Source organism: Bicyclus anynana, chromosome Z, assembly GCF_947172395.1.
Source record: "Bicyclus anynana chromosome Z, ilBicAnyn1.1, whole genome shotgun sequence".
NCBI lineage: Eukaryota > Metazoa > Arthropoda > Insecta > Lepidoptera > Nymphalidae > Bicyclus > Bicyclus anynana.
Window position 1 is genome coordinate 14,727,816 of NC_069110.1, and position 15,497 is coordinate 14,743,312.

General features: G+C 34.2%; 1 protein-coding gene across 1 annotated transcript; it reads left to right on the plus strand.

Annotated features, from left to right (window-relative positions):
- The first annotated feature begins 1,423 nt into the window (after positions 1 to 1,423).
- LOC112055109 (uncharacterized) lies at positions 1,424 to 13,770 on the plus strand. The gene is made up of 3 exons (XM_024095111.2): positions 1,424 to 1,556; positions 4,687 to 4,738; positions 5,484 to 13,770. The coding sequence occupies exons 1-3, from the start codon at positions 1,458 to 1,460 to the stop codon at positions 6,041 to 6,043; spliced, it is 711 nt and encodes a 236-aa protein (XP_023950879.1). The 5' UTR covers positions 1,424 to 1,457; the 3' UTR covers positions 6,044 to 13,770.
- Positions 13,771 to 15,497: the final 1,727 nt, after the last annotated feature.

Below are 15,497 nucleotides of genomic sequence, written 5' to 3' on the forward strand. Positions count from 1 at the left end.
AATAAAACCTCTTTTTCCAAGATTTAAAAAAGTACCGTTCGTTTCTAGACGGGTGATAAAGGTTTTATTTTATTTTATTTTACATTACGGCACATGTGCATTTTACTTTACATTACGATATTGAAATTGGTGAAATAAGCGATACTTTACGAGCAAATGTGTTATAATAGTACATTATGATATAAGTGCGGTAAGTTGAAAATTACAGCCGAGATGATATTGTAAGCTCGAGCCAAAGGCGAGAGCTGTAGTAAGGAAGCAGAGGCTGTAATTATTAAAGTGCACGTATGTCATATGATGTTTTATAACACATTTGCGGGGAAACACACTTTGAACACACTTTCCGAAAATGACAAGCGTATCAAAATGGAAATTTATTATTTTTGTGTTTCTGATGCAGATAAATGGTTGACATTTATTGTCAAAATTATTATAATTAATGAATTTAATGTTTTTTTATAATATTTTATCTTACAAATCTAATTTTATTCATTAAATGTTAGCTTTTTTCTGACATAATAACTCTTTGCCTAGATTTTAAAAAGTACCGTTCGTTTTTAGACGATTGATAAAAGTTTTACATAACTTTAACTATTACATTACGGCACATGTGCAGTTTACATTACGGCACACGTGTGTAATGAGATACATTACGATATTGAAATTGGTGAAATAAGCCATACTTTACGAGCAAATGTGTTTTAAAGGATTTTACTATGTCTCGGTCTCCCATACTCTTATTTGCATCAAACCCAGCTCTATTATTATTATTATATTATAATATTAGTCTCTATTATTATATTAGTCTGTGCGCCTGCCATAAATTGTTTATGGAATTGAAGCCTTGAATTCAATTCACTGAAGCACTTATCTTTTGGGAGTGACGCTACAAATTCGTCCCGAGACTTTGTCAGGACATGCGTGTATAAAACCCCTGAAATGTCACTTACCTATACATTATGGAGTAGCCTTGATAGCCCTGTGGATACGACCTCTGCCTCCGATTCCGGAGGGTGTGGGTTCGAATCCGGTCCGGGGCATGCACCTCCAACTTTTCAGTTGTGTGCATTTTAAGAAATTAAGTATCACGTGTAAAGGTGAAGGAAAAACAACGTGAGGAAACCTGCATATCAAAGAAGTTTCGTAATTATCTAAGCGTAAGCGTATGTGAAGTCTCCGGAGTGCAGACTTCACATACGCTTACTCATAATCCGCTTTAGGCCAGCGTGGTGGACTATTGGCCTAACACCTCTCATTCTGAGAGGTGACTCGAGCTCAGCAGTGAGCCGATTATGGGTTGATCAAATCAAATACATTATGGACACTTCGAGAAATCGGCGTGCAAAGTGAAGGAAGCGATGAGTGCATCGCGCACTGAAATCTGATTCCTTGGGCGAATGCAAGTCGACACGAGATAGTCATCGTTCGTCGTTCGTACTTCGTCAGTCGGTGTTACAATGTATCGGTGGTTGGTTGTGTGGCAAGCGTACTCAATGTGCGTGGTTAGCGGCATGCTGGACGTGAGAGTGCTGAGTCCGCGATATAGTGGAACGCAGGTAATAATAATATTAAAGGAGCAAACCGCGTGGCGCAGTGACTAACCATGCTATCTGCATCCTTGCCGTGGGTTCGATTACCACAACTGGGAAATATTTGGATGAGCATGGCTTTTTTCCTGCGTCTGCATTTGTTTTTATGTATTTAAGTTATTGTAGCTGACGGCCGCGTGGTGCAATGTGTGACCATGCTCTCTGCATCCCGGCCGTGGGTTCGACTCCCACAACAGGTAAATATTTGGATGAGCATAAATGTTTTCCTGTGTCTGCTTTTGTTTTTATGAATTTAAGTAATTATGTCCGACGACCGCGTGGCGCACTGACTGACCATGCTCTTTGCATCCCTGCCGTGGGTTCGACTCCCACAACTGGGAAATATTTGGATCAGCCTAAATGTTTTTTTGTGTCTGCGTGTGTTTTTATGTTGGCGCGAGCCAACGCGTTGCAAGAACCAGCTCATGACTAAGACGTATAGGCTCGAAACTAGTCGGGCATACACCGACGTTTCGTCACGTGAGTTTTAGCCATGTTTTGGACTTAATAAATTTAAATGTACCTATAGGCATTTCCCTAAACATTAATTTATACACGCCATTGGCGATCAATTATTCTCAAGTTTCTGAAAACCAAACGGCAGTACCCACGCGCCATACAAATCATGTACGCAGTGACCAACACACGATCAATTATAGTTGTGGGTGCTACAGAAACGTGAGAATAATTGACCGTTTGTGGTTATCATTAGAAATTATACAATAGAACCTCTATATTTCAAACTTGAAACAAAAAATGGATATAGTGTAGGTACCTACGTCCCTACATATTTCACAACCTACGTAGGTATTTGCTTAGGTTGTAAAATATGTACGTACGAGTGTAACTCGTGCGCATTATCTTGTTGTCTGGCTACCAAACACAAGCAATCAAACACAGTACAAACATCATTCGAGCCAGGTGTCAAGATAATCCGTAGGAGCTGTAGGTAGGTATTCGAATCAGGTTACATAGCTAGAACAGTCGCAAATTAAAGGTAATGTAACTCGATACTTAAAGTTATGAGGTCACGTTCCATAGCAGTGATGTCTTACCTATACCTATATACGTACCAACTGTTTTGTTAAATGATTAAGTAGGTATTGTGCAATAATAAATTTGCTAATGTTTGATTTGTTTGCTTAAAGTCGAACATAAGTCAAAGTAATCGAAATTTTTAACATACCTTCATTATGAACCCATTTTCGGCTCACTGTTGAGCACGAGCACTCCTCTCATATAGTCCAATAGTCCACCACGCTGGCATAATAAGTATTGGCAGACTTCACACACTTAGAGAATTACGAAAATTCTCAGGTAGGTATGCAGGTTTCTTCACGAAGATTTTCTTTCACCGTTGCTTGCTTTATGTACCGGTATCTGCATGAACAAATACCGATAAGCACATGTTGATCTGCGCAGGCAACCTGCTTTCTCAGAGAATACGTCCTAAAGCCATGCTAGCCTAGTGGATATGACCTCCGACTCCAATTCCGAAGGGCGTCAGTTCGAATCCGGTCCGGGGTATGCACCTCGATCTTTTCAGTTATGTGTATTTTAAGAAATTAAATCAAACGGTGTAGGAAAAACATCGTGAGGAAACCTGCATACCTGAGCATTTTCTTAGTTCTCTACGTGTGTGTAATTTGGCAATCCGCATTGGGCCAGCGTGGTGGACTTAGCCTAACCCCTCTCATTCTGAGAGGAGATGATTGATGATAATGATGGCACCCTAAAGCGACAGTTAAACCGCGGCGTCCGAGGTGGCATGCACGGTACCATGTGTACGAACTTTTAGCAAAGTGTTCATATCGACGTGTTCTCTGATTCCGTAAATAGTACCTGAGCGCCATCGTGGACGCCATCGCGGGTACGTTCGTCGTACCATTGACCTCTTATTAATAAGGATGCGCAATAAGCGACCAAAAAAGTCCTCATTAAGGCCCAATTCGCACGGGATTTTTTAACGGACGTTAAAAAAGCGTTCAAATACAACAAATGCGTACCTAAGTATAATTATGTTCACACGACAGCGTTTTTAAAACATTCGAGCAGTGTTGTTTTTTCAATGTTGGGCGTTGGATATAGACCTTAATATAACTTCATACTATATTTGTACGCTTTTATAACGTTCGGTAAAAATACTCTCGTGCGAATGAGGGCTAAATGAGTGCCAAAAACAACTTTTGGCACTCACTTTTTAAGTTTTCATTGCAAATTCAATCATAATTATGTTTTTTTTTGCTCTGAATCTGGTGTTTTATTCGAAACAGCTTTATTGTACTTTAAGCGAAGGTTATTTTAGATATAATTGTCATTAACTAAACTTTAAAAACTGTTAAAACATAAACGTGTTCTTTTATTAAGCCGCCATTTGCACGAGAGTTTTACGGACGGACGTTAAAAGCTTTCAAATATAGTATGAAGTTAAATGAAGGACAATTTTGGACGTTGACTATTTCCAACGTCCAAAATTGAAAATGCAACACTGTACGAGAAAAACGTCGTGTTTTAAAAACGCTGTCGTGTCAACATAATATCTTTGGGAATGCATTTGTTGTATTTGAACGCTTAATTAACGTCCGTTTACAAAGCTCTAGTGCATATGAGGACTAAGTGAAATTTTCTATATGAATGTATCTCCATTTTAATAACATCTCAATGGGCGTGCATTCGCGCGAGTTATAACGAAGTTATAACCAGCAAGTCAATTTCCGTGTAGAGCGACCAAAGATTTTTGTTTTGCGAATAAATATTGCTTTAGCGAGTTAATTTAGCTGTTGCCTGTTGTAAGCATGTTATATATGTGTTAATTTCTTCCGCGATACAATCTTATCACGGAGACTTATGCGTGTTTGTTAATTAATTAATTAGTTGTTTTCACGGCTGATGATATGATTGCATTCGTTTTGAACTGACATCAAACCGGCAATGCTTTGTTTCCCAATTTTTTGTTGTTTATATATTTTTTAAATACCTTCTTCTATTGTTGTGTACTTTCTACTACATTTCGTTAATTGTACTTACTTACTACGCATGTGGCTAATTTATTTTCTTTATTTTTCTGTTATCTTAACGATTCGTATTTTTTTTTCAGTTCGAGTGTTTTGACTACCCATCTGCAATGCCTCTGAGATCTTTTGACTCAGGTAATATTTATGTATATAATATTAAATGCATTTTAGTAAAAGATCAGTATCAAATCACGACCCAGTACTACTCGAATCCAGGACCCCATGTTTAAAATTTATAATTATTATTATTTTTTTTATTATATGATGTATGCTTTTCCCAATTTTTCCCTTATGTATAAGATGTTGATTTGTACCAAATTTCAAGACTCTGTGTTCACGAGAAAATTTCCATGCGAATGTCGAAAATTTGCAGCATAGACGGCTGTATCTTTTGATTGCATTGACTTAGAAGTTCGATTTTTTCACAGCTCTAAGGAACAGTAGACTTGAGTTTTTGATATGAGTTTCAGCTTATTTCTTCCACGCGTTCCTGAGAAAAACGTCTTGACAGTCTTGTCTTGATAGAGAGACAGCCAGACGGACAACCAAGTGATCCTATAAGGGTTCTGTTTTTTGCTTTTGAGCTACGGAACCCTAAAAAGATGATAAGTAAAGTCGTAAATTTAAAATTAAAGCTATGCGAATACATTGCATCGATAGAACTGGAGAGTTCAGAGATTTTACGGCTTTACGTACTCTCCTAGATCAACAACAGTGTCTATCCAACATTTAGAATTATTTGAAGGAAAACCCATGAGAATTTTTAGTTGGCCTGACTCGGAATTCTAATCTTAGACCTCATGGAATATATCCGAATAAGTGTATTTCTGTACTTTAGCACTTTTTTTACATATTTACTAAGACATTATCTTTTCATTAGGTTGGCAAATTCAGAAGAAATTAACATCGATGTTGGACATAACAACCCCAAGATATTGGCCCAGCGCAACTCAAGACCACAACGAAATATCACGTAGAATCGATCTGCTCTGGAACCGTGACGATATAGTCAAAGAGCACGCTAAATTGGTTCAAGACATAAACAGTCTCAAGCAGGTTATGTACGTCGCACCTGTTGCTGAAGAGAGAGATTATGATGACAGCGTTTTTCCTGAGATAATAGAAACATTTCCTTCTACTACCAGTCGACCGACCAGTACAAGAAGTGTTAGACCGACCAAATCCAGCTTTCCAATTTTGTTGCTAGGGGGAGGAAGTCGAAGACATTCAACCAAAAGTCAACCACCGAAGTTGCCAAAGAAAACAATAAGCTTAGTTGGAACAGCTGCTCCCGTAGCCAGACATCCATATCCATTCGTGATGGCAGCATCATCCCATCAGCCTGTCAGAATATGTATGCAATCACCACTCATGTACTCAACTGCTACTCGCCGTCCAAGTCTATGGGAGCGATTAGTTAGAGCAATTGTTCCCAGATAAAAGTTAGGTAAGTATTGTAATAGTAGATCGGGCGCGATGTAATCCCCCGAGAGTTATTGTACGTAGGTGATTTATTATTGTAAGCAGTTTTCTCATTGTTTTTGTTGATGCACGGAAAGCGAGAGTACACTCGTTCATGCATACTTAGTTAGGACTCGTTCATAACGGCTGTAACTATAAAATAGGATAGAGTTTACCTAAGAAATTGGTAATACATAAGTTTGACTTAATAATACTAGTGGACGCCCGCGACTTCGTCTGCGTGGAAATCAATGTAAACTTTCAACCCCTATTTCACCACTTTAGAGGTTGATTTAAAAAAATCTTGAATTAAATTAAATTTTGCATTTTTTTATGATTTATGAACAGGTTTTTAAAATTATGCCTAACTCTAAAAATGAAGGACTTTCCATACAAACTTTTAACCCTTATTTTAGGATCAAAAGTACCCTATGTTTGCTCTAAGTTCCCATTTACCATTATACCAAAATTCATCTAGATTGGTTCAGCCGTTTAGCCGTGAAAAGGTAACAGACAGACCGACAGACCTACAGACAGACTTACTTTCGCATTTATAATATTAGTATAGATATAGATAGTGATACTATTTTAGTATTTTTATACATACAATATCTAATAACATTATCGTCGGAGATTACGTATTTGAGCCGTTTACGGTCGAAAAACTAGGACCGTGGGATTCGAGCTTTCTTTTTAAAGAAATCGCAAAAGCGGTCGATTAATTGCTTTGCGATTTTTTCTCTGCCTCCCGTGATCAGAAGACTGGACTATGTTTAGGTCAGAGAATCAGTATTGCCAAACAACGTGGGAATACTGCCAGCCTCTTTGGCACTTTTTCAATGAACATCGATTCGGACAAATGCTAAGAGGCTAAGTCAGTAAGTCTTTAGATATAATTTATTATATTTCTTTTTTTATGTAAATATATATGTAATTTATATTCCTATAGGCTTAGGTAGTCAATTTAAGTAGGTAGTCTTAATATTCTTATAAAATAAACATGTTTAAGTTTAGTTGATAAATAAAAAATTAGATAATACTTAACTATAAAAAAATAACATTACTTGTACATATTACTCTTTTAGAGTAAAGAATCCCACTCAGCACATCACATCGAAAATGTAAATAAAATTTTTAGACTAAAATATAAATAAAACTAAAATATAAATATATAAATTATAATTTGTAAAATTGCAGTGATTCCAGGCAATATGTAAATATTTATTTAACACTTACCACATTCTGGGTTATGGTAATGGCTTTTTAAAATAATACCAAACTGGGTTTTCGTGAGATCATTTTTCTTTCCAATATAGCGACAAAATTTATATTGTTATTATTAAAATCATTTGCATTTGGTGGTTTTTGAGTTATGAAGCTACTAGCCCTTTACTCCTCATCTTTATCTGTCAATTTCACCACTTTCAGAATTCCCCTTAAAACGTTCCTTATTTTATCTATCCTAGTATAATATCAAAATCAAAATGCGGTTATTTATAATTTTTAACTTTTAAATCTGAAAATTCGTGTGCATTGTTATCTCTTTCTTTTACATTCTGAACCATACAACACGATAGGTGACAAGTTACAGTGCCCTTGTAAGGATTCGTCTTAGATTTTAAGGCATTTACGAGTATATATTTCTTTAATTGGAAATTTTTAAATTATTTTTAGGTATAAACATTTTAATCCTATTTTCAAAACGTATTTTGATGTTAAAAAATATATACGATCGAATTAAAACCTCTTCCCTTTTTTAAGTCGGCAAAATACATTTATGTCTAAAAACTTGATTCAACAATATTGCCTTTATTATTGAATCAAGTTTAACTTTTTACTTAAAAAGTAATGTTAGTAGGTAAGTATAATATTATTTTCTTAGAAATACCTTCAAGACATTTCTAAGAAAATAATGTTAGGGAAATAATATTGTGTCCGTGTCGTGATGAGTAAAATGATAAACCAATTGGTTGATAGGCGCCGATGTTTTACGTACATTGTGACTGACACTTTACTAATATAGGTTGTGCGACTTCAATTTATAGTGCGTGCGTCGACGATTGAGGCGTCGACCGCATGGTTGCATGTTCCACTTTTAATTACAGCAGAAGATACCTACAATAATGTATTGTCTTTTTTAAATGGAAACGTCGAATAAATTCTCACTTTATCAATGGAATTGACGATAATGGTATTGTTAAACGCCTTTAAAGCGTGGGATTGCTACTGTGATGACATAAAAGATTGCTCCGTTCTATTGTTAGTAATCCGTTCATTGGATTATGTAAATAATTATTAAATTATATACATTTTATTTGATTTAAACCTGAAGAAAATTTGCCCTGAGATGTGAGTAAAAATTGTACTTAGATCAAAAATTTTAATAATAAAATAACAACGAGATAAATTCGGGTAGGGCGGTCAATTTATACCATAGTATAAAAGACGAAATATCTACGGAAAATATACGCTTCCGAGCTCGAAGGCTTCATCCTAACTTCAGACTATCAATACGTGAATGAAAACCCATTATTTTGCAGCAGCAGTGTCTGAAACGATGCGAAACACCACCGTAGATAGGTACTAAAAGTAAAAAAAGCCAAATTAGTTAGCCTTGACACTTCAAGGGAGTCACTGCTTTTTATAGAATTATTTTTAATTTTTAGATCTTTGTGTCTTATGTAGTTACTTGAATTTTTTTATGTGTTTACCTAGACTTTACTTGAGTTTTATAAAACTACAAAATTTAAGTAGTTAGGTTCTATTGACTTGTATAATAAGTTTCTGAACAAATAAGATTCTTAGTGTGATAAGCTGTAGATATACTATTAATAGTTATAATATATAATTCGTAATCGTAATTACGTATCAAGTAGGTAAGTACAGCTCGTGCTGATTAACTTGATAGAATAACTGACTGACTAGCTCGAATCAAAATTCAAAATTCATTTATTTCAATTAGGCTTACTTTGAAATCACTTTTGAAAAGTCAGGATTGAATGGTATTGAATGGTATTTGTACTGTGTTGTTGTGTGTGATTGTGTTTGGTAGCCTCTTGGTACTTGTAATTTTAAATTGCATTGGCAGCATCCTAACTTCAGGCTATTAATACTTGAATGAAAACCGATTTATTTTTTGTTTGCCGGAACTTTATCAACCGTGTACGAAACGATGTGAAATAACATCGTAGGTAGGTAATTATGTTCTAATGATCGGTTTGACGGAGGTGTCAATAAATCGAAGTAATAGTAGGCTTGGCACTGCCTTCAAGGCGGTCACAGCTATTTACCTATAGAACTACTAGCAGACCCGGTCAAACTTCGCTTTGACATATGTGCCCTTCTTTCCTACCCCTACCCTTCCCTACTCACACTTAAACCCTACCTTACCCCTACCCCTACCGTACCCCTACACTAACGTCAACCAATTGTTTTACCTTCCCGGAACTTCTTCACTAACACTTGATTTTTATGGTATGGTATTAAAGTTCAAATTGCCTTTTAAGTATTATTACGAATTGTTTATAAAGGAATATAGATTTTTTTAGGGGTTTTTAAATTTTTCTTTCCGTAAGGACTATCCTCGTACTTCAAGGAGTAGGTATTCTAAAAATAGAATTAGCGAAAAAAGTACAGCCGTTCGCGAGATTTGCGCTTAGGAAAATTCAAGTTTCATTTTTATATTAAAGATTTTTAATTCCATCTAAATGTTTGTGTTTTATGTAGTTACTTAATTTTTTTAAAACTGTTTACCTAGACTGTTGTAGTTTTAGAACTACTAAATTTAAGTAGCTAGGTTTTATTTACTTGTTTACATAATAAGTTTCTGTACAAATAAGATTCATAGTATGATATCGTAGGTTGGGGAGATTCATAGTATCGTATGAGAGTATATATATTTTTTTTGACTTTTTAAATTTTTCGTTCTGTAAGAACCTTCCATTTACTTCAAGGAGTATGTATTTTTAAAATAAGAATTAGCGAAAAAAGTTTAGCCATTCACGAGATTAGCGCTTAGGAAGATTCAAGTTTAATTTTTATTGTTCCGTAGTCCACAAGGAAGCCTTATAGTTTTGTTATGTCCGTCTGTCCGTCCGTTCGTCCGCGGTTTAGCGCAGAGACTATTACTACTAAATAAGAATATGTAAATTATAAATGTAAACAAAATAGTACAATAAAATTTTGAAAAATATTTTTTTCCCCTACATGTAAAGTGGGGATGATTTTTTGTTCGTTAATTTCATAGTGTGGAACATCTTTAAAAGTTGTAAGGGGTTTTCTATCAACATATTTCGATTCAGGGATCCGTTTGTAAAATATGAAGCTTTCAAGAGTTAATTTATGTTGTTTCTTGTCAGTACGATTACTCAGAGTCTGTTAAACTAGAAAGATGAGATTTGATAAAGCTATATGTATATTAATTACGTCTATAAAGAGGTAATAAGAAAATTGAAAATAAAAATATTGGGGTTCCTTCCCTACATGCAAAGTGAGGATGAATTTTTTATCATCTATCTTATGGTCTGGGGTATCGTTATCGGTACTTTTGTGCATTACATAAGGGATTAAAGTGCTAACCTAATCTACGGAACCCTACACTGCGCGTGGCCCGACACGCACTTGGCCGCTTTTATATTATAGATTTTTAATTTCATCTAAATGTTTGTGTTTTAAGTAGTTACTTTTTTTTTAAATGTTTACCTAGACTCAACTTAAGTTTTATAACACTAATAAATTTAAGTAGCTAGGTTTTATTTACTTGTTTATATAATAAGTTTATGTATAAATAAGATTCATAGTATGCTATCGTAGCTAGGTGTATGGGAGTATAGAATTTTATTTTAGACTTTTTAATTTTTTTTTCTTTAAGTACCATCCTCGTACTTCAAGGAGGTAGGTATTGTTAAAAAAAGAATTAGCGAAATAAATTCAACCGTTCGCGAGATTTGTGATTAGACAGATTCAAGTTTCATTTTTATATTATAGATTTTTAATTCCATCTAAATGTTTGTGTTTTAGTTAGTTACTTATTTTTTTTAAAATGTTTTCCTAGACTCTACTTTAGTTTTATAACACTACTAAATTTAAGTAGCTAGGTTCTATTCACTAGCTTATATAATAAGTTTCTATACAAATAAGATTCATAGTATAATACCGTAAGTGTGTGGGAGTAAGAAATTTTTCTTTAAACTTTTTAATTTTTCTTTCCGTAAGAACCATCCTCGTACTTCAAGGAGTAGGTATTCTTGAGAAAATAATTAGCGTAACCAGTTCAGCCGCTCACGAAATTTGCGCTTAGGAAGATTCAGTTTCATTTTTATATTATAGATTTTTAATTCCATCTAAATGTTTGTGTTTTAGTTAGTTACTTAATTTTTTTAAATGTTTTCCTAGACTCTACATTAGTTTTATAACACTACTAAATTTAAGTAGTTAGGTTCTCTTTACTTGTTATAATAAGTTTCTTTACAAATAAGATTCAAAGTATGATATCTTAGCTAGGTGTATGGGAGTATAGTTTTTTTAGACCTTTTAAATTTTTCTTTCCGTAAGAACTATCGTCGTACTTCAGGGAGTAGGTATTCTTAAAAAAAGAATTAGCGAAACTAGTTCAGCGGTTCGCGAGATTTAAGCTTAGGAAGATTCAGTTTCATTTTTATATTATAGATTATTAATTTCTTCAAAATGTTTGTGTTTTATGTAGTAACTTGCTTTTTTTAAAACTGTTTACCTAGAATCTACTTTAGTTTTATAAAACTACTAAATTAAAGTAGTTAGGTTCTATTTACTTGTTATAATAAGTTTCTTTGCAAATAAGATTCATAGTATGATATCGTAGGTGTATGGGAGTATAGAATTTTTTTTTTAGTCTTTTTTAATTTTTTCTTTCTGTAAGAACCACCCTCGTACTTCAAGGAGTAGGTATTCTTAAAAAAATAATTAGCGAAACTAGTTCAGCTGTTCGCGAGATTTGCGCTTAAGAAGATTCAAGTTTCATTTTTATATTATAGATTTTTAATTCCATCTAAATGTTTGTTTTTTTATGTAGTTACTTGATTTTTTTAAACTTTTTACCTAAACTCTACTTTAGTTTTATAAGACTACAAAAAGTAAGTACTTAGGTTCTATTTACTTCTTTATATAATAATAATTTTATGTACAAATAAGATTCATAGGTGTGTGGGAGTATAGGATTTTTTTATACTTTTTTAATTTTTCTTTCCGTAGGAACCATCCTCGTATTTCAAGGAGTAGGTATTCTAAAAAAGAATTAGCGAAATCAGTTTAACCGTTCGCGAGATTTGCGGTTAGGAAGACTCAAGTTTCATTTTTATGTTGTAGATCTTTAATACCATCTAAATGTTTGTGTTTGATGTAGTTACTCTTTTTTTTAAACTGCTTACCTAGACTATTTTTTTTTTAAACTACTAAATTTAAGTAGCCATTTACTTACATATATCAACCCTGTTTTTCCATCCATATGGTACATTTTTTATAACAATAACATGGGCTTTATCTATCCAAAAAAGAATTATAAAAATCGGTTTACGCTATAAAAAGTTAAGCGTAGCTTTACTTTAAAATTGATGGGTAGGTAATAAATTTTTCCCTGTTTTCCTACTTGTATAGGATTTTTTTTCAAAACTTATATAGGACGTAATTCGAAAAAAAATATCAAAATTGGACCTATAAGTAAAAAGTTACGCGTGTTCATTAATAAAAAATATACCTACAGGGTGTCCTGTAAATATTGCGACATACGTAACGAGGTGATAGCTGATATCAACGCTTACTAACATAATGCAATTTTAGTTAGCCGAAATTTTGAGGTTTTAAAGCTATATCGATTTTTGTACAAAATTAAAAATTCCCATCCTTCAGTGAAGTTTAATCATACCATGTTCTGAAAAGCGTTGATTTTATACTTGGTAATTATTTTAAAGTAGTTGTTTCAAGCGATAGTTTAAACGTTTAGTTTTTTCTACTACTAAGTAAGTTTTTTCCTAAAAATGGGACTGACTATTTTTTTATGTTTAAAATTTTTTGTGTATGTAATCTTAACGGTCACATTAGCTATCACCCTGTAGAGTATGTCGTACTATTTTTTTTTTACTTGTCGTAGCCAAATTAGTAGACTTGAACTCATGACTTCAAGGGAGTCAGCTGGTTATAGGATTATTTTTAATTCCCTCTAAATCTTTATGTTTTATGTGGTTCACTTGAATATTTTTAAAATGTTTACCTAGACTTTACTTTAGTTTTATAAAACTATTAAATTTAAGGAGGTACTTAGGTTCTATTTACTTGTAAGGTTTCTGTACAAATAAGATTCTTAGGATGATAAGCACGTGATACACAGAATACATAGGTACAAGGTAGATATATAATTCGTAGGTACGTATGAAGTACATAATATTGTCTTGCTATTTAATTAAGTTACCTAGCAGTAGTATTAAAGAAAGTGTAGTAAATCTTTTAACAACGATGTGTTGGGTGTCATATGTCCTGATTAGCAAATAGGTATACATAACTACTCGTATTTTCAGCATAGTTATATTTACTGCTGTACCTATGTATTTAAGTTTGTTGCTTGTGGATTTATTTACCTACTAATACCTGTAACCTGCTTCGTTGCTTTTACTTTTCTTTATTTTCTTTTTAAGCGCTTAATAATAATACTATTTCAATTGACTACCTAAATACTACCTACATATTATATAAAAAAAATATATACTAAGTACTAAATTTGAAATAAACCAACTTATATATACGACTTAGGCTTCGTAGAATTCCTCCGAATCGATTTCAATTGGTAAAGAGCCCTGAAGGATGGCAGTAGTGCTACGTTGTATAGCAATGCTGATTCTCTGAGCTAAATAAAAGCCAGCCTTCTGGTCACGGGAGGCGTCAATCAATCTCCATGCGATTTCTCTAAAAAGAAAGCGGGTACTGAGACCCCAAGGTCCTAGTGCTTCGTCCCTATACGGCTCAAATATGTAACTTTCAACGAGATTGCTGTATCTGCGCCGCTTGAGGGTCTCTGCGGATGCAGCAGCAACTCTCGCATAGTCTAATGTGCTAGGAAGGTGTGAAGGTGGCTACGGTGTCCATGTCAGAACTTTGCGAATGCTGATACCATCCAGACGTACTGGTAAAGTTGCCTGTAGCGACACTCGGTCATTCTAGGCCACATTTAATATTTAAGCAGAGAATTTAAATAATTTTGTCAATTGCCCCAGTTATATTGTCTGTTTGTCAGCTTATGATTTAGGTTAGTATAGTGTAGCTATTAAGTTTGGACTATGATGGCTCTAGGAGGATGCATGTTCCAAGAGTCCAATTAGCCTTACGTAGTCTTAGATTCACTTTGTAATATTAAAATTGGGTTGTAATAAAATAAATAAATCTCAAAAACCGAATTAGTTGTTTTATTGTTACCTACAATACCACGTGTTGTAGATATTTAAACATGGAAAACAAGCTCGGCAATAGATTGAGTTGAAAAGTTATTTGAATTTCGAATTGTGCGCCACTTCACAGATAAATTATCAAATCTAGAATCGTTATCAACCCATATCCGGCTCACTGCTGAGCTCGAGTCTCCTCTCAGAATGAGAGGGGTTAGGCCAACAGCCCACTACGCTGGCCCAAAGCGGATTGGCAGACTTTACACACGCAATCAATTCAGAAAATTATCTGATATGCAGGTTTCCTCACGATGATTTTCCTTCACCGTTTGAAATACGTGATATTTAATTTCATAAAATGCATACAACTGAAAAGTTGGAGGTGCATGCCCCGGACCGGAGTCGAACCCACACCATCCGGAATCCGAGGCAGAGGTCATATCCACTAGGCTATCACTGCTCTGCTCTGCTGAATCTAGAATGATCGTTATAAAAACACTTACTTCATAGAAAGAACCTATTGTTTTGTAATTAAATATTGTTATCTATAAAATTAAACAGGCCAAGTGCGAGTCAGGTCACACGAAGTGTAGTGTTCCGATTAAATTAGCACTCTAACCCTCATTTAAGAGTGTGCAATATGTAATTTGGTGGTTACAAATGGTTTTGGATCTCAGATTCTTTAAAAGTTAGGAGCCTGATATTTAGGTGAATGATATTTCAAAGTGTTAGCTTCGTTATGACTATACAAAATACACAATTTGTAAAACTTTTCTCGATAGTTTATTTTTTTGAAAAATACATGTTTTGCTCACATTTTGCTTTCAATCTCAGGAAAAGCAAGCTTATTTTCTTAAATTTTTGTTTTGTATAGAAAATTAGGTGTATATCTTGAAAATGGCCATTTTGTTTTTCGTTATGTTGTTTAATTTACTTGCAATTAGGTAAAAATGGTTTTGGCGCTCACGTCATAAAATTTACGTCGCGCGTCAATCGCTCCGTGCTTTTCACTCACGTGAAAGTCA